Raw genomic sequence first — 24,998 nt, forward strand, 5'->3', positions numbered from 1 at the left:
TGCTTCGCATCCGGTCGCCTGAAGAAACGTGCAAAAAGAACGTTTCCATGTGAGCCACGGTACCGAAGGAGTACCGGGTAATGCAAGGAAAGGCGGCATGGGTGGTGCGAACGCCATGCTGGGCACGGAGAACAAAGGCGGGGGAGTTGCGGTGGACGATGTCGAAGTGGATGTGGCGTCTTGCATGCCGGAAGGAGGGGAGCAGCAGAAGTACAAAGGCAAGGGGCCGTAAAAGTGAAGTGAGCGGTTTACCTCGTCACCAGTTTGTTGTAGCTTCGACGGGGCGGCCGGACGGAAGGGTTACGGCATGAGGCCTAAACGGCCGGGGCGCGCAGCGCCGCAAGAAAAGAGCCGGACTGCTCCAGTCGGGGACCAGACAAATAATGAATGTTTATTTCTGAGGAGGCAATTTACAGGAGGCACTTACAGCGTTTGGCGCTGAGTGGCGCCCTGATGTAAAGACCCAAAACCGAAACCAGAAGTTACGGATACCACAACAGGGTTGGTTGATGTTTCTTGTGATGCGGCCGAGCCAATGAACAAGGCGTGCACTCAGACAAAGAAAGCACCGTGATTTAAAGAAAAGCTGCAGTCCTAAAGATGGCATTGTTGCGAGTCGGTAGTCTCGTCCGGGTCTGTTGCTCCTGTTGTAGTGACAAGGCATGGTAGAAGGCAAGCCAAAACCTGGATAATATGAAGGCGTCGATTGTTAGTCATGTGTCCTATTGTGCTGCTTCCATGCCCACTGACGTGGCACGGTTGGGTGGTCGCTTTTAAGACAGGGTTGGGTGATCTTCCTGGTGATGCGGCTGAGCCGATGAACAACGGGTGCTCTCCGACAAAGAAAGCACCGTGATTCAAAGAAAAGCTGCACTCCTGGAGATGGCATCATCACAGGTCGGTAGTCTCATCCGGGTCTGTTGCTCCTGTTGTGGTGACCAGGCATGGTAGAAGGCAAGCCAAAACCTGGACAGCATAAAGGCATCAGTCGTTAGCCATGTGTGCTATCGTGCTGTTACCATGCCCGGTTATGTGAGCTTTCTTCCCATGCATTTACTACTAGAGCTTGCATAATCCAAAGTTTTGCAGATGCATTGGAGCAAGAGACAAATGAAGCATTCACTCCCCCTGCTTTTTATGATAGCGTCGTCCCACCATGGGTGACACTATCAGCTGTGGGGGTAGAGTGGATGTGAAAGCATGGCTGGCTTTGTTTTATTCGTACCGCTGATGTGGATATCATCGACGCAGTATTAAGCCGTATGCTTAATCGTTAGCTCTCAAATCCAACAAAATTATTTTTTGTGTTATTTGCTCTTTTGATTGCCCGATAATTCGGAAAATATTTCAGCCTCTTCACTGTAAGAAAAATCTGTCGAAGACTGTACTTATTTGTATAAAAGGGTAAATTTATACAACAAAAGTGCATTATAATGAAGCAACTTTTCAATTTTACCGGCTTCGTTATATCGAGATTCAACTGTATATCGGATATAACTATGAGCAGTTGCGGCACCGGCACCATGAACTGTTGTGTGTGTTCTATGGTAAAATCAACGCATTATTACAATGCTTTCATGTCATGTTATCAGTAACAATTAAACATGGCTACTGGGTGTGGGCTACAAGGAAGGGAACCCAAAATCCTCAGAGAAAGAAAATGCGAGCCACTGTACATGCCTGTTACACACCCACTTTTGGGCTGAGCATCCTGTACAGCATGCCTTTATCAGAGTCGCACCCTCTTCCACCTCCTTTTCACCCTTTTGACATCGGCGCTGCCAGTACAGTCGACTCAGGTCTTGGATGGGTGGAAGGGAGACGGCAGAGAGGTGCAGGAGGTTGGCGACGTGGCGACTTCATGTGGTGTGAGGTACACAGCACAAAGGCAGGTGCGGTGGCTCGCACTTCGTTATTCTTTTTCCAGGATTTTGCTTCCTTTTTCTTGTTGCTGCAGACACATAGTAACCAAATGTAAATGTTAGAGTCGATAATGTGGCATTGGAACAATGTAGTAAGTAGTTTATTTTGCCATAGAATGCATACGAAACTTCACAGTACCACGGCTGCTCATTGTTACATCTGAGTATTGTAAAAGCCTGTAATGCTATAAGTGGGTTCAACGGCGCTTCTTTCTGTCTAATTATAATGTTTCAGTGTTTGTCCTTTCTCCTTTTTTCATGCAGCCCATAATTGGAATTTTTTTGGCTCTTGGATATTGTTCTAAGCGGCTTCAACTGTATAAAGCTTGAAGGATGGCATGAGCGCACACATGTTCTGCTTCGTGCAACAGCTTGCCAGGAACTGGAAAATCCCTCAGTGGGTGAGAGTGAGAGACACCAGCACTTGATGGTGGTTACCCTTCCATGGTTACACTGCTTTCTTCGCACCTCATTAGAAACTTGAAGATCGGACACTTCAATTATCTTCAGGGCAATAAAAGCTATCTATAGTGTTTTGGAAACCTTGGCTTAGTAAAATATTGCTGCATTAGATGCAGTTTTCCACCTTGAAAAAGCTGTGACGAGGCCTCTAAAGTCCTTGAGAACCGTTGTGTTTTTGTCATTGAAACCTGTACAAACCCTGCTATATTTCTGTTGCAAACCTAAAATCCCTTGCTTCACCAAGCGTTGAAATGCTGCAAGGCTAGAAACAGTCTGATTTTCTACGCAGGAGTCTTTAAATGGCTCCTAAGCAGACGAGGTGTGCTTCTGGCGGTTAGCAAATATGGCAGAGGTACCAGCACATCACTTTTGATGTGTACAGCATCCCATAATCTAGCAATTCTTCTATTTTTCATCTTGTGTTGGGCAAAGTTGATTTGAAAAGAACACAAGCAGAGCCAGTGGCTGACTCCTTCATGACTGATTTTTACCCACCAAATTATTTGGACCTATCCTCAGCACTACCACCCACCCTCTCCGTAGAACTAATGCACATTGGCAACCAAAAAAAAATTTTAAAAAATAAAGAAGGTTAGTTTTCGTGAGCTTCATTCTCTAGTTCGTTTAGTTGTAACTAACAAAGGAATCGATCCCCTTGGTGTTTGTTACTCTCCTCACTCATTTCCATAAAAAAAATACTTTTGACACAGTGCAACTGATTTTTGGATGTTGAGTTTGTTTGTTTGTTTGTTTGCTTTATCCTTTCTTTTCAACCGCAGGCTCCTGCTGTGGGACTGTGATTCACGCCAATACAGCTATTACGTCGAGGTGTCCGTCGACCAGCAGAACTGGAACATGGTGGCCGACAAGCGCAATGAGCTTTGCAGGTGAACAACTGTATGCACTACTGATGCAGCACCGTTGGTAAATATTAATTATCGGTAGTTTTTAAACTATCAAGAAAGTAATAAAATCTATCGATGGTAGTACTATCAAGATCACTGTTGAAAGTATTGCGATGGTTCGCTATTACATTGCAATCAGTGGTTTTGCAATTCTTGGCTAAGGATATAGGCACAAGTTTTGTGATAAATGACAATCACTAAGGCTCAGTTCACGCAGTTTGTGAACAGGGAAACGTTGCCAAGTTTACCATATTTACCCAATTCTGACGCCCCCCGAATCTGACGCCCAGCCAATTTTTGCAGGCTTAATGTATGCAAATAAAAGTGCACCTAACTGTAACATGCCGCCGATTCATAAAAGAAAAATATAGCATGCTACTGACATTTGCGATAAGAATGAACAAGACTTGCAGAATTTACTTTCACAGACGGAAATTTTTTTAGTCCTTTATTCAAACAACATAAAAGCAACATACTGGGAAAAAAAGTCTTTTTTTTTTTTCAGCTTGAGTTTAGGTATTGAGTTCTGAGGTTTCTTGATAAATGTCTTCTTCGGCCAACACTGAATGACAGGGAGCAAGCATCGTTTGTTGGTTTGGAGCAGGAGCACAGGACGAGGAAGAAGTTTGGGATGCGACCCACTTTCTTTTGAAAGCACGTTCGGAGGAGACAGGCTGATGCAAGGCTACAGTGGTGCCACGCACGGGATCTAGAGCAGATACAATGTAAAGTGCAGTCCGCTTATAACGATATCAATAAGAATGAAAAATCTTATCGTTATAACCGATCGTTGCTATATCTGAACTGCCGTTAAAAAAGAAAGAAATAGAAAACAACTATTCAGCATACCCTTGAAGCTCCTAAACCAAGTTTGCCACTTGCGCTAAAAATAAATGCTGTACAAACTAGGCAGTGAAAAATAAAATGTTTGTTTATACAGTTTAATCTCGTTAATTCGAACTTTCGGTTTATTTGAACTGAAGCTGTGGTCCCGTCAAAATTGTGTGTATTCCCATGGGCGAAAACTCCCGGTGAGTCATCATCATCATCATTTATCATCATTTATTTTTCCTTAAGGACCCCTGTCGGGGTATTACATAAGGGGGGGTTACACAAGATAAAGATAGAAACAAAGATATGGTTACAGTTTCTTACAAGACTCAGCCTGTGGATTGGCATTAAAACAAAAACAAAAAAAAAAAAAAAGCCAAGAGGCACACTGAATAGAATGCAAAAGCAAATCAGCAGAACAGTCACAATGTGAGACGGCATTCGCAAAAGAATGAAGGCACAGTAAGATCATTATAAGGTTAGGGCTTAAGGTGATCGGTAAGCAGCTGCTTGAAGATAATGGGGTTGCGCTCATTGACAACTCTATCTGGTAAATTGTTCCACTCTATAATGGCGCCAGGCAAAAACGATTGATTAAAGGAAAATGTTGACCCATGCAAGCGCTGGATGCTGCAAGAGTTGAAAAGGCGACGAGATGTACGGGTTGGTGGGATTAGAAGCCTTCCATGCAGTTCGGGGAAGTTATAATAAAGTTGCTGGAAAAGGCACAGTTTTGCAATTTTCCGACGCAACACCAATGGTTCGAGTACTAGAGATGATTTAATCGCACTGACACTTTTTTCACGGCTGTACCTGAAAGTGATGAATCTAGCGGCACGATTTTGTATTGATTCTAATATATTAATTAAGTAAGCTTGGTGCAGGCTCCAAATAGCTGAGGCGTATTCAAGTTTACTTTGAATAAAAGTTTGATAGGCTAGTTTTCTTGTGGATGAGGGGCACAGCGCAAGGGTATGTCTGACGTAACCTAGTGATTTATTAGTGTCGGTAGCCAATTTCGTTATATGGTCGGACCAGGTCAAGTTGCTATTAATAGTGATACCGAGATAACGATACGATTCAACGGTGGATAGGGCTGTCGAGTTTAAAAAGTACGGGTGATTCTTGTTAGAGTGTTTATGGGATACCTGCATAACTTTACATTTGGAGATGTTAAGTTTCATTAAAGAGTTGGAACACCAGGTTTCTAATGAATGTAAGTCTTTTTGGAGCATTGCATGGTCGGCTGGGTCTGTAATGCGATGGTAGATTACGCAGTCATCTGCAAAAAGTCGGATATTGGATGATATGCCGTCGGGAAGGTCGTTTATGAAGATGAGAAAGAGAAGGGGACCGAGGATGGACCCCTGTGGTACTCCGGAGATGACGCTAGCAGTGGTTGAGGAATGATTTCTGATAGCTGTGTACTGAAATCGATTAGTAAGAAAGCAACGGATCCATGACAGTGCGAGAGGGTGGAGACCGAGGCATGAAAGTTTGGCCAAAAGCCGCTGATGGGGGAACACAGTCAAATGCTTTGGCGAAGTTTAGATATATGACGTCAGTTTGAAGTGATGAGTCTATGTTCAGGTGAAATTCAGTAATAAATTCAAAAAGCTGTGTATCGCATGACAAACCAGGCCGGAAACTGTGCTTATTGTGAAAAAAAAGGAGTGATCACCGAGATGACCGAGATGACCACCGCCATTTTGATTATCGCGCCGCTTCGAGTCGGCGCTCTTGCACGCAGATCTGCTGGCAGCTGTAGCCACACCGCGGCAACTCTAGGCAGAGCTTCTTCGACGTTCGCTTCCAAGCTTCTTGCTATTCAGTGCCGTGTTTTTCATTGAAATGATTCGCCACTGTTAGCAATGGCGCCGACTTGGCCTTTGTAATTCTCGCCAATGGCTTCGGAGCGAAGAAATCATGGCGCGTTGCATAATGCCGGTTCTCGAAAGTCAGCTTCGCCCCAATACAGGAGTATTACGCGGTGAAGCATAGCAAAAGTTTGAAGGGGCAATTGTCACGGGACTTGGTATGTTTCCTTTAATTGCACACGCGTGCACCCGCCGTTTCCTATCACAGTATGAGAACCGATGCACGCCTAATAAGGGCCGATTTATGCTCGAGCTGCCCATCGCCGCAAGCCGCACCGCATGCCTGCGGTCGCGCGAAAAATTGCACGTATCCAGCACTTGTGCACAAATTACCATTTACACTGTGCGCACAGTGTATACCTTACACATTGTAAACCGAAATTTGTGCACAAGTGTTTGATACGTGCAATCTTTCGCGCTACCGCACACGTGCGGTGCGGCTTGCGGCGCTGGGCGGATCGAGCGTAAATCGGCCCTAACTGCCTGTAATTTGTGAATGCGTGTGAATAAATCTTCTCGAACTTCTTACTCGTGTGTTAGCTCAGAGACATGTGCCACTGCAAGCAAGTCCTCCATTCAGTTAGCTTCCTTTAATTTGAACTTCTTCTAATTCGAACAAATTTTCAAGCGCCTTCGTGTTCGAATTACTGAGATTCGACTGTACCTCTAAACAGCATTAGGTGCATTGAAATAGTCCGAAATCTGCAGTTGCTTTTCGCGGAAGTTTCAGGTTCACAACTGTGGTGTGCATCGCGTCCAGCGGCTGTGCAAACACTGGCAGCAATAATTTAGCTTGCATGAAGTCAATCACCGACTCGATCAAGGCCAGTGTCAAGGATGGGCCATTGTCACTCTCATTGTCACTGCCGCTGCTGCCTTTTCCTCTGTCACACGTCACCATCAGTTGTGACAATGATCACCCCATCAGATATCTCTTTGCAATATGAAGCAGTACTATCTGCATTTAAAAACTCCTCCATCTAAGTGCCACCTGTTTCATTGTCAGTAGCAACATGTTCCCAGAGCTTGGTAATGTCAGCGGCTTCCACCGTGTTGATTTCACTATCATGTGGGGCTTCGCCCTGGTGTGCAAAGCCCGCCTCTTCCGTTGATTGGCATGGCCCCTGGTTGCAGCCGTCATGATCGCAGCACTCCTGTGCGGACTCGTACTTCTTTCAGTCTTGCAAAATTTGCAGCTTCGTCTCAGGATACACAGCTTTGCACTTCGTCAGCAACATCTTCTGCTAACTGGACTGTCCGCTGCTTCGGGAATGCTTCCGCGGCACATTTCTGCGCTCGCTGAGAGAGTGTAGAATTGGTGGGTTCCGCTTCGTATTTTGCTTTTTCTTTTCCCTCTGTCTCTTCACACGTGGAGCATAGTTCCATAGCATAGTGAAGCACGATCGCAGCAAGCAACATGGCCGCAAAGTGGCTGGCGCCCTCTTGTGGCATACTATGCCAACTTACGATGCTCTCCATGATTTTCACAATCGGCGGGCGGGCGGGATGCTCTGCGCAGTAATGGGGGCAGATATGAACTTGTGTAGGCAAACTTTTTGCCCCGTCTCTTAGATTAACAAAAAAGTTAATCTAAGAGGAACATGGCAACGCAAATGTCACCATTATTCTGCATGAAAAGCGCCGTCCAGAAGGCGAAATTTTCATCATGTCCGATGCACAGTGAATAAAATATTGTTATATATGGTCTTTTTGTCATAGCCCTAATGCTTAAGTTGATACTCCTAATGCCCATGCCACACGAGCACAGAAAATGCTTGCTAATGACTTAAATTTTAATGCCATTCGGAGGGTGCCACAGACATGCTTAGTGGCATTAAAACTTCATGCCATTTGTGGAGTAGTACGTACCCATGACTCACTTGGCCACTAAATGTGTACTCTCGTTCCCAATGTCTTCACATTCTGACAATACTAAATGAATTTGTAGTGAAAAACAATTAATGTATTTTTCGCTTTCCTTTAAAAAGAGCTCTTCATGGCTTAGTGCAGGCACATGCCCCGAATTTTTTTTCGGGGGGTAACTTAAGGTAACTTTTTTATGCAAATGAGGGAGGGGCAGTTCCTTTACTAAACGAAACCGCCGGGAAACATTTTTTTCGTTCTCACAGAAATTTCGCTATCACGAAAATGGACACATAAACACACTCATAGCTTTCCAGAACGGGAATTTAATGAAAATAGTTGTTTATTTTTCGCCTTGTTTTGCATGAGCTTCACTACACGTGCCTCAAAGCTTGATAAAGTCTCCATTGCTTCATAGCCATCATGCTCGCCGAGGAAAGTTCAGATATCGTTGAATGCGTCCAGTACATCACACGAACTTACTTGCTTCTTTTTGCGCTTGGCTTTCGCCATCCATATCATTACTGTCGTTTTCCTTGCGCACACTGTCGACAGTGGCATCGTCGCTCAACTCTTCGTGTACGATTACATCGGCGTCCGCACACTAAAAGTCCTCGAGTTCCACATCATCTGGCACCGTATCATCTGCACTGCAAAGCACGTCCCTTGCTTCCGTTAGTGGCTGGAGATTGCCACCATTTTGAGCACTTGCTTCCGGCTCTGGCAAAGCTGCCGGTGCATGCTGACCAAAACCGGCATGCCTGAAACAGTTCTGGATAACGGCGGCTGAAGTAACTGCCCAGGCATGCCCTGCCATGAAGAGATTAGGGGGGGAAGCTACCATGGAGACCGAACTTATTTATTTTTTAAGATATCCGGATGAAACTTTCAGGGTATGTTCACACCACCGAACTATGAGGAACTGCAAAGTTTCATGAAAATATGTTTATTAGTTCCAGAGTTATTGAGGTCTAACTAGGTGGTTCATGTATATGCCTGAGGAAGAGCCTGGAGAAATGCCAGGATATTGTAGGAAGCTGAAATTCACTGTGATGATCCCTTGATAGATATCCCAGGGGGCTACAAAGCCCTTTTCTTTAATTTCCCCTCCAAAAAATTTTAACACAACTTTGAATTTGATGTAGCCAGTAATGACCACATTCATCAAGAATTAATTGCTTATTATAAATTAACTGCACCAGCTTTAAAAAAAGAAGCCTGTTACCCCCTGGTAAAGTCATCCAGGAAGAGAACAAAAAAGACGGCATATAAATCTGAAGCGCGGTTCTTGAGATATCGCCTTCTCCAGCACCACTACTAGCGAAAAAATCCATTCTGAGAAAACGGGCCTTAAAGTTGAACACGGTTTTTTTATTAGAAAGCTCCTGCGGAGCTTCTAATTCCAGGCACACTCAATGGCACACTGCGTACGCCACGGCGTTTGCGCAACAGGCACAGAAAAAAATAAAGGAGGTACAGGTTTGTTCAATCAGCATGGAAGCGCCGACTGCGAAGGCACGCTGAGTCCACCATGATGCCGCATTTAAAAGGAAGGAAGAAAGGAAAAAGTGGAGAAGGAAAGGCAGGGAGGTTAACCAGTTTAGCTTAGCCGGTTTGCTACCCTACACATCGGAGTGGGATAGGGGGATGAAAGATGGGGAGTAGAGGGAGAGAGCGCATAATACAGCACACACATCGTTAAAGTCCGTCACTCTTGCACGGTACGTGACATCACTGTCACAGCCGCATGTCGAAGCCCGTCTCTTTCATAAACCGAAGTAGTCCCTTCGTCGCTTTCAGCTGCGATGTCTTCTGTCGGTAATATGTGAAAATAGTTGCAACTGACAATGGTCTATTGTCAAGGTACACTAGAATGGACGCCAGGGACTGTCTCTGAACATTATATTTAGGACAATCACGCAGAATATGTTCTAGTGTCTCCTTGCAAAGACAGGCATTGCAGAGAGCGTTGTCGGCCATTCCAATGCGAAATGAGTAAGATTTCGTGAAGGCCACCCCTAGCCATAAGCGATAAAGCAGAGTGGCCTCACTTTGGCGGAGTCCAGTTGGCATACAGAGATGCATCAAAGAGGGAAGGTCGTATCGACGATTGCTCTGGTTGGTCTGGCTGCTTGGTGTGCACCATAGAGAGAGCATGATCTCCCGTGCAAGCACTCGAAGTCTGCTGGCTGCGTTGGACCGTGAAAGTGGTACGGCCTCTTCCTGTGTGTCTTGAAGAGCTGCCCGAGCGGCTTTATCGGCGTCTTTGTTCCCTATTTTATTTATTTATTTATTTATTTACAGCATACTGCAGGCCGTGTGGCCCAAGCAGGAGGGGCATGGTAACAAATAAAAGTACATGTATAAAAGGCAGAATTGCAAAAATATGAAATTCAAGAGATGAAACAATATAACACGAAACAGCAATGTTAGTTAAGAAATACTAATAATATGAGTTTGAATTGATTCAGGTGAGTTCAGATGATGGAAAGGGATGAGGTTCCATTCTTCTATGGTTCGAGGAAAGAATGAAAACTTAAAGAGGTTTGTCCTGGCAACGTAAGGGGAGAGAGCGAGGGGGTGGGAATGACGGGTTTTCCTGGATGCGGAAAGTGTTATGTATGAACTAGGATCTAAAGAAAATTTACGGTTTATCAAGGAGTAGAGGAACTGCAGGCGCATTATTTTTCTCCTTGTTTGAAGGGTGTGAAAGCCATTTGTACGCAGTAATTCAGAAACAGACTCTTCGCGGCCGTATTTGGAAAAAATAAAACGTATGGCTCTTCTCTGTATCCTTTCAAGGGCGTAAATGTTGATTTTGGTAAACGGGTCCCAAATAACGCACGAGTATTCCAATTTCGGTCGAATAAATGTGGTGTAGGCTAAGGATTTTACTTCATGGGATGCATGTTTAAGCTTATGGCGAAGTAGACATAACTTTCTGAAAGCAGCGGAGGCGGTAGCAGCAATGTGGCTATTCCAATTTAGGTTGTTAGTAATTGTAATTCCAAGATACTTGTACTCGCTCACTTCGGCCAAGGGATCTTGGCCAATAGAATAAGAAAATTTTAGGGGTAGTTTTTTGTTTGTTATACGTAGAAGCACAGATTTATCTGAGTTAAGTTTCATTCCCCACTTGTTGCTCCACTCAAGAATGTTGTTTAAGGCTAAATGAAGAGATAGTTGATCATGAACTGTATTAATATCGTTAAAAATGATACAGTCGTCTGCGAACCTATGACGTTGCAGTGACTTGGCAGCCACTGAAACGTCACGTGATGTCCTTTCTCATGTGATGTATAGAGTAGGCATCTAATATCGAACACAAGCTGTTCGAATGGCCCGCGACGCAGAGCTGATAGCACAGATTGTAGGGCTGCCTTTGAGTCACTGAAGATTGACCATTGTCGAGGCGGTTCCCGATTGATGAAACAAAGTGCAGCGTGAAGAGCAGCTAGTTCCGCAGATGTCGATGTCGTTGGGTGGTCAGTCCTAAAGCTGATGGTAATAGCTCTTGCTGGGACAACCGCAGCACTGGACGAATACTGGATGTTTGTGGAACCATCAGTATAATTATGTACACTGTCCGCGTACCTCTCGTGCAGAAGAAGCAGAGACAGTTGTTTCAGCACAGGCGACGACAGCTCAGACTTTTTCCTGGTTCCTGGTACGCTTAGATGGACTATGGGGCTGATAAGACACCAAGGGGGTATTGATGGTTTGGATGCAGCGGTGAAGCCCGAGGGAAGTTTGTTGTTGTACTTGACGATATTTTTAGTGAATGATGCTTGGTGCCGGTCTGAAGGTAGTGTTGCAAGGTGGTGATAGGGGGCACGTGCAAAATGTCTGATGTGCATTCTCAGGGCTTCCACCATAATGTGAGTTTGCATTGGATGGTCTTGAGCAATTGCAATAATTGCCTCTGTTGATGTGCATCTGGGCAAACCAACGCAAACTCTGAGTGCTTCAGCTTGTGCTGCCTGCAGAACACGAATATTTGTCTTGCAGGTGTTGTTCAGTACAGGTAGACCATATCTTAAAAAACCGAGAAAGAGAGCTCTGTAGAGTTTCAGCATTGCGTCTACTGACATCCCCCACGTCTTTCCTGTCAAGTATTTAAACAAGTGGGAGGTTGCTGTCAGGCACCGTTTCACATAGGCCACGTGCGGGCTCCAACAGAGGTCTCGGTCGATAATTACGCCAAAAAATCTGTGGGTTCTGACATAGGAAATGGTCTGCCCATTGATTGAGATGACATAAGCCGTCATTGGTTTGCGAGTAAATGCCACTAGTGCGCATTTTTCTGGTGATATGCTGAGACCTTGTTTACACAAGTAGCTCACTTCAAAGTAGCTGCTCTTTGAAGCCACGCACGTATCTGGAGACGTGTGACTGCCGAAGTCCAGACACAGATGTCATCTGCATATATTGAAATTTTGATGGTAGTTGGCAAGTATTCAGCAAGTCCACTAAGAGCGAGGTTGTATAGCACCGCCTTGAGGAACGCCCCTGCTGGTATAGTGTTGCGTAGTTGGGCCATCGTCAGTTAACACATAGAATGATCTTGCAGACGGTTAACTTGCAATCCACAAAAAGACTGGACCAGCTAGGCAAACCATCACAAGGGCGTCGAGAATGGCCTCATGTAATATGTTATCGTATGCCTCTTTCACATCGCAATCAACATGATATAGACATACTCCAGCAGGACCTCAACAGCATAGCCTCCTGGTGTCAAAACTGGGAACTTTGCCTGAATACTGATAAATGTTACCAGGTAACATTCACTAAATCTAAAATCACTTATGAACCTACTTACAAACTGGGAGATTCCATGCTCAGGAAGGTTAACGAAATTAAATACTTAGGTGTTCATCTAACTGCTGATCTGTCCTTTTCCAGCCATATTGATATGACCGTCAGGAAAGCCGAGAAAATGCTTAGCCTACTTATACGAACCCTTAGAGCTGCCCCTCAGATTCTTAAAACCATAGCATACAAGTCGCTGGTAAGGCCGCAATTAGAATATGCCACCGCCTTGTGGGATCCCCACCAGCGGTACCTGATTGATAAGTTAGAAGGCATACAAAACCGCGCTGCTAGGTTTATATCAAGGCAGTACTCCAGACACCCAAGCATAACATTAACAAAGAAACACATCGGACTAGAGCCGCTACAGATAAGACGCCAGAAGCACCGACTGAAACTTCTGCACGCAATATGCACTGACGCAACAGGCATTGACAAGCTAAAATACCTTAAAGCACCCCACTATATCTCAAACAGAAGAGACCACAGTTTCAAAATACGTGAAATTTCCTGCAAAACGAACTATATAAAGTTTTCTTTTTTTCCCCGCAGTATTTCTGAATGGAATAAGTTGCCAGTTGAAGTTGTGAGTGCTCCTCGGGATGCATTTTTAAGACTAATCAATGATTTGTAATTGCAATCGTCTTCCAAACCAATGACTGCAGGCTAAATGGACTTGTTTCTTGTACTGTTTTTCATGTACTTTTTTCATGTACTTATTTTTATCTTGATGCATTGCTCCTTTGTCATCCCTCCCGTTTGTGTGATTATATTTTCGTGCTAGTCACTTCATGTTGTACCCACTCCCCTGCTATAATGCTTCGGCGCTGCAGGGTGTACTGTAAATAAATAAATAAAGAAAGAATAAAGCTGCAGATAAACGCTTATGGGACCTTTCGTTCTAGTCATATGAAACGAGATCAACTACATTGTCGATGAAAAAGCGGTCACGTCGGAAACCAGCCACGGAATTCGGATAAATGTTGTACAGTCGAGCCCAACTATATTGAACCCGTGTACATCGAATTATTCTATATATCGAACAATTTCTGGGCACGGTATAGTTACAATGATTATATATAGCAAAAATTATGTTTACATCGAACAAAAATAGCAGCGACTCCTGATATATAGAACGTCGAGCGGCGGAAAAGTACCCCCAGAAGCTGGCTTTCTCTCGCGGTTGCGGGTAAACCCGACGGCGCGGCTCCATCCAACTGCTCTCCCTACCGTGACCGCGCTGCTTCGGACGAGCCGTCGACACCCCCCTGCAAAAAATGATCCTGGTCCACCCACAGCGCTTGCTCAGACAGCCAATCAGCGGCTCTTGTGGCCTCGTTGTGTATAATGGCGAGAGTGCGAGTTGTCTCGGTGCTTTTCTGGTTCATTGTGTGTGTGCCTTGTGTGCCTTCTCCCGCAGTCTTGCCGTGATGAAGCAGCAGAATTTGCCTTTTGTTGTGAAGCTCGAAATCAGAAATCGGGTCGAAAGCGGTGAGAAGTCGGCTGTGTCCCCGCAGCGTGAATGATTCCGAGGAACACTCTCAGGACGATCTTGAAAAAAAAATTGGAGGACGCTTAAGCTTCGCCTTCAAGAGTGGAACGCGACAGCGTTCCTGTCGACCCGCCAAGGGGTGTAAGAAAATGGGCTACGGCGCAGCGACTATGCGCCCCGCATCGGACGCGGTGAGCGTCGAGCAACGCAGCGTTCGGCACGACAACGAAATGTGCGCCTGAGCTAGTGACGCACGCCTGAGCCTTAGAAACAGCTCGTTTCTAAGGCAACACCGCGTTCACTAGAGGCGCTTTTGTACCGCTTTAAAGCATCGAACTCGTGGCTCAGTGGTAACGTCTCCGTCTCACACTCCGGAGACCCTGGTTCGATTCCCACCCAGCCCATCTTGGAAGTTGCTTTTTATTTATGAAGTGCCTGCCGTGATTTATCGCTCACGGCCAACGCCGCGGACGCCGACACCGACGACACCGGCTTTTCTGCGACACGAGCTCCTTAACGCTATCGCGTTAATAAGGGGGAAATTAGGGCTAAAGCGGCCACTCTCTCGCCCCGGTGCCCGTGGCGCCTGACGCGTACGTGCGGCTGTGTACGAGTGGTTCATCCGAAATTGCTTCAGCCGTGCCGGCTTCCGCGTGCTCGGTGGTGGCAGTAAATTCTGATGAATGCGACGCAGCCGTTGCCGGTGTTGCCGAAAGTTGAAGCGAGCTGTCAGAACTTCTGGAAGCTGTTGATGAATCAACAGTGGACGAGTTCATGAGTGCAAATGATGGTGTCGCTACCACGGGAGGGCCCGAAAACGAAGACTACATTGCCGACATCGTACCGAGCACAAGTGAAAGTGGGCACAATGAGGAAAGCAACGATGGTCCTTTGCCTACATCCTCCGAAATGATTAATGCGCTCGCACTAGTGCGGTGCTTCTGCGCGAATGTGGAAGGTTGCGGCCTCAGCTGCTCCCGACTCCTTAGACACTGTGAAGAAGTGCATGCGTCGCAGGCAGCGAAATTGCCCAAGCAGAAAGAAATGCAGGACTATTTCATGCAAAACTAAGCTAGTTTCATCAATAAAGTGATTTTATAAATGGTATGTGCTTTTATGACATCCAATTATTCAGCAGGCTTATATTGAATTATGCTCTATATCGAATTGATAGGTGTTTTCTTGCGAGTTCGATATAGCCGGGTTCGACTGTAGTGTTCAAGGTACCACTCCAGGCGGCCAAGAATCATCCGTTCCATTATCTTTCCTACACAGATGGCCAGCGCTATTGGGTGGTAAGAGGTGAGCTCTAGCGGGGATTTGCCCTGCTTCAAGAGTGGCACCAGGCGGCTTACTTTCCATTCGTCAGGAACATTTCCCTCCTGCCATGAGGTGTTCAGCAATTCTATCCGTGCGGATTTTCCGAGATAGCACAAGGCTCGGTATGATATACCATCTGGACCCTGAGATGACAAACAGCTGCAGAGAGCTAGTGCCGCCTCGAGCTCCTCCATTGTAAAAGGAAGGTCCATGAGGCAATCACAGGAATGGGGGACATCATTTCGGGCTGGAGAATCTGAACGAGTCGCTTGGTCTGCGATCCGTGCACAAGTCTTCTGCGACATCGATGTCTTGCCGCCCTTGGAAAAGCGCAAGCACCTTGAATAGAAAACGCTATTCCGGAAGGCAATGCAGACCTTGCACCATTTTCCAAATGTGAGACAGTGGCTTGCAGGGGTCGAGTGTCTGGCAAAACGTTGCCCATCGTTCCGACGCTAATCTATCCGTACGATGCTGAATCTTCTTTTGCATCCTCCTGGCTGCCCTAGGTCATGGATTGATTTTGTACGCCGATATCGACATTCCACCTGGCGACGAAGTGCTTGAAGTTGCTCTTATTCTATGTTGAAGTCGTTTCGTGTGTAAGAGATCGTCAGCATGCAAGTGGCATTTTGCATGGTATTTTTAATTGTTTGCTCTAACCCAGAGGGTAGGCCCTCGCGGCAGACATCTTCCATATCAGATTTGAAGTTGGCCCATTGAATCGTCCGAATGGCATTTTGTGGGCCAGATCTAGACGACAAGCCTTTGATGTTCAGATAGGTGGGAATGTGATCACTCCCATGTGTCTCAGTATCTGGAAACCACTTCACACATCTGGCAAGACAATTGGAGACGAAAGCAAGGTCGAGGCAGCTGCCGTATGTCACGCCTCGAAGAAAGGTGGGGCTACCATCGTTCAGAAGAGTAAGGCCATAGTAGTAGGTGATGCTTGCTAATATTTGTCCTCTTGCATTTGTCCTTGTACTTCCCCATGCTGGATGGTGTGCATTGAAATCACCTATGATTACCCATGGGGCGGGACAAACACTCAAGATATCTGCTAATCTTTTAGTATCGAAATTGCTGGAAGGCAATATATATACGCCTATAAGAGTAAACAAGAGTTTGTTTTTTTAACTGTGATGCATATATATTGATTGTCATCGTGGGGCGCAATTGGTTGCAAAACAAAGGTGAGTTCATGATGAACAAAAACGATGATTTCACTGCATCCACCATTTGTTGATGACATGATAAATTCGTACCCTGACAGGCTGATTGGTTTCGACAAGTTGGGCTCACAAATGACGATGAGTGGAAACACATTGGTGTACACAAACTGGCGAAAATCTGAAATTCGTGATTTTGGCCCTCTGGCGTTCCACTGGATGACGGGCACTTCCTTGACTTCTTTTCAGAAGAATGGGGTATGGGTAGCCATCTTTCTAGTTGAGGAATTCAGGCACTGGGCTTAAGGCGTCCAGCACTTCAAGTGCACTTCGAGCAGACAGTGTCCCCATGTCCACTAAAATCGCTCGGATGGCCTCCATGAGGGAACGTAGCACCGAGATGACTTGACGATCTGTTTTAGGTGAATCATCCATGACCGGAGAAGGCTCCGGTGGGGACGCAACATTCTGAGGTTCTTTAGCAAGGGAGCGGCTCAGTAGCGCAGGCCATTCCTCTAAAGAAAGAGTCTTATCTGATTCCCTCGTGGAAGTGGTGGGCCCTTTTGCAGCGTGGCTAAATGGTACCATAATGGAGTGGGTACTATCACTTTGCGCATGCGCCTTCTTTGAAGACGTACAATCGTGCCGACGTTGACGCCGACGCCTCACTACTTCGGCTGCCTCCCTGTGGGCCGAATTGTCTCTGGCCATTTTCTTCAGAACTGCGCGCTCCCTCTTGATGCGGGGACAGTCTTTCAACGAGGCTGCGTGAGGGCCGCTACAGTTGGCACACTTCAGAACTGTGGCACTGCAGGTCTCTTCTGCATGAGGTTCAGCACAATGGGGACACAGTAGTGAGTTGGAACACGCGCCCTTGACGTGTCCTAGCCTGAAGCACTGATGGCATTGAAGCGGCTTCTGGATGAATGGTCAAACCGGATATCGGAAATGTCCGACTTTAACGTGCGATGGTATACAATCGCCCTTGAAAATTACTTTTACACAGCACGTATTCCCAAGGCGGCGCACTTGCGTAATGATCGTGTCCTCGTTTGCCAGCTTGATGAGGCTAGGTAAATCATCATTGGAAATGGCAATGTCATTGTCGTAAATACACCGGCTATGGATGTGTTGTCGATCGGGATAAAGGGGCGCATTTTGATTCCGCCTAGCTCCGTGATTTCTTGTTTTCCAAGCGCACTCGCGCTGTACACGTCTATGGCTAGTATATTCTTGTGCGGATTTATTCTGATGTCTTTAATTTAATCCGGCACCACACATTCCAGAAAAATCATAGAGCTTGCCTGTTCAGCAACCGTAAATTGCTTGACGGTTCTTCCGGCATAAAGAGATGACGTGGGGCCAGTGCTCAGGAGTGGACGGCGCTGTGTTGGCAATCTTTCTCTTCGCCTTCTTACTCCGGACGGGTATGAAGCCCTCATCGGATGAGTCATCTTCCGACATAGAGTACTGCTCGGTGTCACTGGGGGAGCCAGCTCGCTTGCTTGCGGTTGATGGCCGTGATGACTTCTGGCCAGGCGGGCCTCTGGCATTCTTCGTGTCTATGGCCGCAAGCCGGGAAGGCGAGGCACCTCGAAAGGCGAAGATTTCACCAAAAATTCACAGAGCACAGAAACAATTGTTCTGTCAAGAAGACACTTCGGAAAGGAAAGTTATGTGCGTGGAGACTGACGGAAATCGGGCCGCATCACGGGCGTTCGGAGTTCCCGAAACTTGCGTGCGGGACTGGCACAAACAGAAGGAGAATATTTTCACCAGCAAAGCAACAAGGAAGGGTTTCAGTGGACCAAAGCAGGGCCACCTTGCCGAAATAGAAGGGCTGCTCATGGAATACGAGCAAGAGCAGTGAGCGGCACAGCAGCCTGTGACGACCGATCTGCTCAAAGTATGGGCGATGCAGTTAGCCCTACAAAAAGGGCTAATGCAGAGTGACTTCAAAACGAGCAGGTGCTGGCTATAAAATTTTATGAAAAGAAAAGGCTTTTCTCTTCGAAGGCGTTCAGGGATATGCCAAAAGTTGCCCGAAGAATATGAAGAGAAATTGCACAGTTTTCAGCGGTACGTTTTGAAGTTGCGCCATAGAAACAGCTACCACTTCAGACAAATTGGAAATGCCGATGAGATGCCACTCTACTTTGACATGCCTGCCACCACAACCGTTGAAAAGGGGGCGAAACAAGTGCGTTTTGTCTTCCGGCCACGAAAAAATTATAGTCACCTCAATGCTTTGTTGCACTGCAGAGGGGCACAAGCTGCCCCCATATGTTATCTTCTGACAGAAGACGCTCCCAAAAGGAATCGTGTTTCCGAGTGGCATGATTGTATGTGCAAATGAAAAAGGTTGGATGACCACGGACTTGGTCGATGACTGGATTGATAACGTTTGGTGGAAGAGACGTGGCGGCAATTTGGGTCTGCATGGCACGCTTGTGCTCGATGCGTTCAGGTGCCACCTTGACCAGCGCATCAAGGACTAACTGGCTGCATGCAACACTGATCTTGTCGTGAAACCCGGCGGCACGACATACCAGCTCGAGAGCTGCTCGATGTTTCTTTGAACAAGCCAGTGAAAGATAGAATTCGGGTGCTCTACACCAAATGGCTTGTCAGTGGCTGTCACGAATTCATGCCTGTCAATAAAACGAAGCATGCCTCGCTGCAGGACTTTGGTGGATGGGTGAAAGATGCATGGTGCGCGATCCCATCTGCCATGGCCAACAAGGCCTTTAAAAAGTGCGGGATTTCGAATGCCATGGACGGCACCAAGGATGAAATGCTTTGATCTGTTGATAGGGGTAAGGAGTTAGTTGTCTGATAGCGATGACGAGTGATATCTATTGCGCCACGCAACTCGTACCGGCACAGGGAAAATCTTGGCGGCAAAGTATGCCGCTTCAATTTGTGTTTTTATTCATCGTAACTTTAGTGTATTGGGAATAAATCTGTTTTTTCCAAATGAGAGAAAATGGTATTTCTATAAGAAAGCACGAAGTGTGCGTTATTGTACTCTTTTTTTTTTTTTTGTCATGGAAAACGGGTGCACATTGCAATCGGAAGTTTTCATTTTTTTATTTTTTGGTTATGAAAAACGGGTGCGCGTTAGAATTGAGTAAATACGGTATGTGTCGTCCCACTGCAAGTGACACTATCAGCCGCGGGGTCGGAGTAGATGAGAAAATGTGGCTGGCTTCACTTAGTAATGCCGATGTGAAGATACTGTTGACATGGCATTAAAGCTTACCTTTCATTGACGACTCTCAAATTCAAGCAAATGAATTTTTTCATATTCAGGTTTGCCTTTTCTAATTGCCTGATAATTTGGGAAATTTTGCAGCCTCTTCCATATAAGAAAACTCTATTGGCGACTGTACTTATTTACACAAAAGGTTAAATTTCAATATAACAATGTTTTGTTATAATGAACCAAATTGCTGATTTTACCTACTTCCTTGTAATAAGGTTTAACTGTACTACCAATCGTACACTATTAATAATAGCACTATCAATAGTTTTTGCACTCTTGATAGTTTGGTAATGACTAAACTATCATAGTACGCTGATAGTTTTGCATCACTAGTGTCTGCCCCTTAAAGGGCCCCTCACCAGGCCCCATAGCAAATTTCGGTTGTACGCTGGAAGTTCTTACGTGCCCTCTAAGGACTGTTCAGCCGCAAGAATTTTTCACATTGGTTTATTAGTAGCTGAGATAAAAATATTTCAGTACTGCAAACCTATGATTTTCAGGAGGCAAGCACCACTGCTGGGAGAGACACTCTGCCCGCTTGCCCTGTCTAGCCTCCGCAAGTGAAATTCCTTGCCTGCGTGCTCTCATACCGGACCTCGAGGATCACGTGATGCATACGTCACAGGCCCTGCCTTGATTTTTTCCCCCCCTCGCTTCTCTTGCTGTGCGGTGCACTTCCGCTGGCGGTGTTATGCACAAGCTGTTGTGTTTGTCTTGTTTTGCACAGTGCACACAAGTCAGTGCTACACGAACACTGAGGCAGACACAACTGGATCACAGAGCATGAACTGCACACGCTGGAACACAGTAGAAAATGGCATAGTTTTGGTGTCAGTGCACATGACTGCACGACGTGGGAACAAGCAGACGAATTGGAAGTACATCTCTCTTGCTAGTAACGGGGCCGATCCCTATGTTTGTGGACGTCTGGCTCGCGGCTAAGCATTCCGAGCATTGGCAACGCGGACTTCGTGATCAAGATTCGTGCGTGGAATCCTTGGACATGCAGCTAAGCCTTTCAGCAGTCTGGGTTTTGGAATTCGGGACCAAGCACATTGCAGATGCAATCCTCGGACCCGCGGCTAAGCATTTTGTTCATTGAAGTCTCTGACTCGGCGATCAGGCACATCGCGCGTGGACTTCTTGGATCCTCACCTAAGCATCTTGTACATTGAGCGTCGACTCCTCGAACCCGCAACTAGGCATTTCGTGCATCGGCACCTTGGACTGCGCGACTAAGCACGTCGAGTGTCGACTACTCGAGCCCGTGGCTAGGAATTTCGCGCTTCGGCACTACGAACTGCGCGACTAAGCACATCGGCACCTCAGACCCGCAACCAGGCATGTTGTGTGTTCACTGTATTATCATGTTGTCACGATAGCTCGTAACAATATCTGTCATATCACCCCTTCACAAAGAGAACCTCATCATAAGCTAGGTTCACTAGGCCCCTTGGACTGGCACAGACACCTGGCTGCAGAAGTGATCGAGGCATCATACAAAAGTACAATTCTGGAAAGCACCTAGCAGCTGCATATCTATCGCTGGCTCTCTGATCCTAAGTTCCACGGCCATTGTCAAGTAAAGATGACTTGGAAGGCTGCTGGCACTCAGAGCCTTCAGTCAGTAAAATGATCAATTCTACCAAAAGAAAAAGATGCCTCACTGTACTGGAGACTGCTATCAAACAGGCAGCCTGCAGGTACAACACTCGAGCTATATTCATGCCCACACAGAGTTCTGCACCTCACTTGGTTTGAAACCCAGACACTATGCTCTTTGTAGAGCATGGCGAAGAATGCTTTGCAGAGTAGCAGCAAAGAATGCCACACAAAAAAAAAAAAAGGGAGGGGAGGGGTAACGAAGGCACACCAGACCAGAGGCCACATGTACAAGAAGCCCCACATCACAAAACACCCCAAAGACTGCAAACTTGGTGTCTTTTAGAGAACTGAAGAGAATGTGAAACATTGGGAGCCGTTTTCTCAAAACTATTTTTTTTGCCTTTCTGCTCAGTTTCTGGAGCTGATTTCTTTGTTACCATTTAGCATATTTTGACTCTGTTCTTCTTGTCGCATTCCTTGGGCTGCACTGCAGGTCGTAACATTCTTGCTTTCTTATCTTGATTCTTTGTAAGTTTATGCTATCACTGTTCGTCTACCCCAAAAGTCTGCTTGATGCCAAGGTAACAAAGAAAGTGACACTCCAAAAAATTTTTGTTGTGAAAAAAAAAAGACATCAAGAATATCACGACCTTCAGTATGCATTTAGATATGCAGTCAGTACTTAACAAGCCTTCTTCACGTTTTTTGACTTCTCCAGGCTCTCCAGAAAGTTTGAGGGGAAAAAATTCTGCTCAATAAAATTCAATAAAATGTTCTCAACGTATCGCTCTGAAACTTTTATGGGAGCATCAGGGAGACATTCTAAACATTTGTGCCAATTTTCATCAATATCCCATGAAGAAATAAGGAAGTTGATTTTCAAAGCCACATCACCCCTTGGTAGAATGCTTATGGTCAGAGTACCCCTGCTACAAGGGCAGCAGCATTTTTCCTTCAATGTTCTGCACAGTGCGGTGGCTAGAGGTTGTTTCCACTATTTCCAGAGCACTTCCAATTTTGTCACATGTAAGGCCTTTTGTGGAGTCTTGTGCAAAAACAAACAAGAAGCATAAAGGCTCAAGTTGGGGCATTGTTGAAAGCATCTGTGTGACCTGCTTCCAGCGTAGTCAATATTCATGCTTGTGGAAGACTTGCAGCCGTTCCTAGCGGAGTTCCAAACTGACTGTCTAATACTTCTTTTTCTCGCTACAGTGCTTTGGTTACTGATGACACTGTTTGTCAAATGTAACATTGTTATAACAGTAGACTTAGATTAAGACATCAAGTTGATGAAAGTAGGCAAGCACTTGTCAGAGAATGCCGTTTTCACTGCACTAAGCAAGCTGTGAGCTAGGTATCGGGAAATTTTTTAATTATTATGCTTGAACACTCGGGCTACATAAATCAATAATTCTGTTGTTGCTGTTATGTGTATATGGGAGGGGGGGGGGGGGTAGCGAGGAAACTTCTGTCTTTTGCAAATATAAAATGGTTGGTCAGTCAGTAAACCTGAGTGTTGTCATCGTATGCAGGTCATGGCAACTTCTGCGCTTCCCTCGACAACCTGTGGTGTTTATCCGTATTGTGGGCACCCACAACACTGCAAATGAGGTGAGTGTCTGCCTCCCACTGAATGTCTTGCCTTGAAATGTCTACTGTAAGGGCATTCTGCCTGTAGGGCTTGGAGAATAATAAATTTTAGAAGTTTTTAATTAACAAGGTGAGTGATGCAACTGAAAATGCTACGCATATTATTTACTCCTTTTGTGCCACACTATTATAACCTGAATCCTGCAAAAATGTCCAAAATCCTTCTACTGCAGAATTCGTTATGAAATACAATGTCGACATTATCTTGCAAAAGTGAAGCTAAGAGTAACACAGAAATACCTATTGTCAACTACAAATTGGAAATTACAAAAACATTAAAGGAACCGATCCTTGGCCACTTTTTCCCAGAAATGTGCGGAGAAATGCAGCTCATCCGTGGCACGGAAGGGGTTAAAGGGACCCTGAAAAAAGAAAAGATCAAGCCTGAGAATACATTGCAGTATGTGCAATGACTTTCAGATGGATAATATTATGCAGATATTAAGAGTACAGTGTTTAGTTTCCCCATTGCTCTTCAACACAATGTTTCCTCTCAACGGAGGCAGCTTCGATAGCAATGCCCTGCCTATTGCTCCATTACTCGATTCCAGTACTTGTTGTAGATGGCTAAATAGACAGCTAAGTAGACAACGGCCATCTCAATTTCGTTCAAACTTTGACGAAGTCAGCAAAAGAGGCAGCTTCGCGAGGACAGTGTTGAAGGACTATGCAGTCTACTTTGATGTTCAAACAAGATGGTGGCTGAGCATAAGGCTTGGAAACTCGTCAGGAAAGTAATCTGTTTGCATGAAAACCTACTCGTGCTTTGTTAAATGCCTAATGTAAGTGACATTCTTTTTTCATTAGTTTGCATGCACAGTGTTAGAGTTATGAATAGACTATTCTTACCTTTCTTATCTTTCTTACCTTTAAGCAAGGTGTCATCGTGTCGCAGAGACGTCTTACAGACAGCTTCACATGCATTCCATTGCTTGGGCCCTAATCTGTCTGTTGCTGTCAACTTAGATAGACTATATAATGCATGCCAGAATCTGAACACATTCATTATCATTTTTTCTTCCTTCCCTGGCACATTAGTAATCCTCCAGTGTTGCCTTCTGACGAAGGAGTGGTAACAGTATGGGTCGTATGCACTAACCCCTAAGCTGGGAATCACGTCTGTAGACAGGCCCTAAATTTGACCATGCCACAAGGAGCTCGTCTACAGAAGCATGACTCTCTCACCGCATTGAAAAGCACAATTCAAAGGAAACAAATATGTGCTGCCATCTCTCGGGAAAAAATAGTGCATGGTGGTGAGGTGCTTGTTTCCAAGATGGTAAAATTTTTCTTTTGTAGACAGCAAAGTGGAGAGCGGGTGTACAGGGCATGGCAACTTCTGATTTTGGTGCGAATTTTGCCACACTTCCCAACGTGGATACTGCAAAGAGGCAGAAACCTTTTAGAGATAGCGAGATTGCAGCATTGCAGGAGGAAAGAGATGACTCTGACAAATGAATACATGTTGGAGCTCGAAAGTTACACTGACAGCAAAAGTTGGGACAGAGAAGATGAGAATGACTTAAAAAAGCCAGTCACTATGCCTGTGATTTCCAAAAAATAGCATGACAAGGGAGCCGAAAGAACTTGGTTTGTTTTTCAATGAAGTCCTGGGATAAATGTCTTGTTTGCTCAAGTAAGTTACATCCTGTCCGGATTCTGAATCTACAAGAGGCAGAAATTATCCTGCGAACGGCCTTTGGACAAACTCGGGGCTGCACTGAAAGGCACAGCGCCCTAACGCTCTCTTGACAAGACAGATGCTGCGCCGCCAGGCAGCGGTGTCCTGTGCAGGAGCATCGGCGAGCGACATGCCCAAACGTGC

At 45.6% G+C, this 24,998-nt stretch overlaps 1 protein-coding gene across 3 annotated transcripts in view; it reads left to right on the forward strand.

Annotated features, from left to right (window-relative positions):
• BTBD9 (BTB (POZ) domain containing 9) overlaps positions 1 to 24,998 on the forward strand; it is a 192,492-nt gene that overhangs the window by 133,800 nt on the left and 33,694 nt on the right. For 2 of the 3 annotated variants that reach the window (XM_075677978.1, XM_075677979.1), the window contains 2 exons: positions 3,164 to 3,271; positions 23,056 to 23,134. In XM_075677978.1, the coding sequence (XP_075534093.1) occupies positions 3,164 to 3,271; positions 23,056 to 23,134 (187 nt within the window). Of the gene's footprint in view, positions 1 to 3,163; positions 3,309 to 23,055; positions 23,135 to 24,998 lie in introns of those variants that run through there. The other variant, XM_075677980.1, reaches the window with a different exon arrangement.

Source organism: Dermacentor variabilis, unplaced genomic scaffold (genome assembly GCF_050947875.1).
Source record: "Dermacentor variabilis isolate Ectoservices unplaced genomic scaffold, ASM5094787v1 scaffold_14, whole genome shotgun sequence".
Lineage (NCBI taxonomy): Eukaryota > Metazoa > Arthropoda > Arachnida > Ixodida > Ixodidae > Dermacentor > Dermacentor variabilis.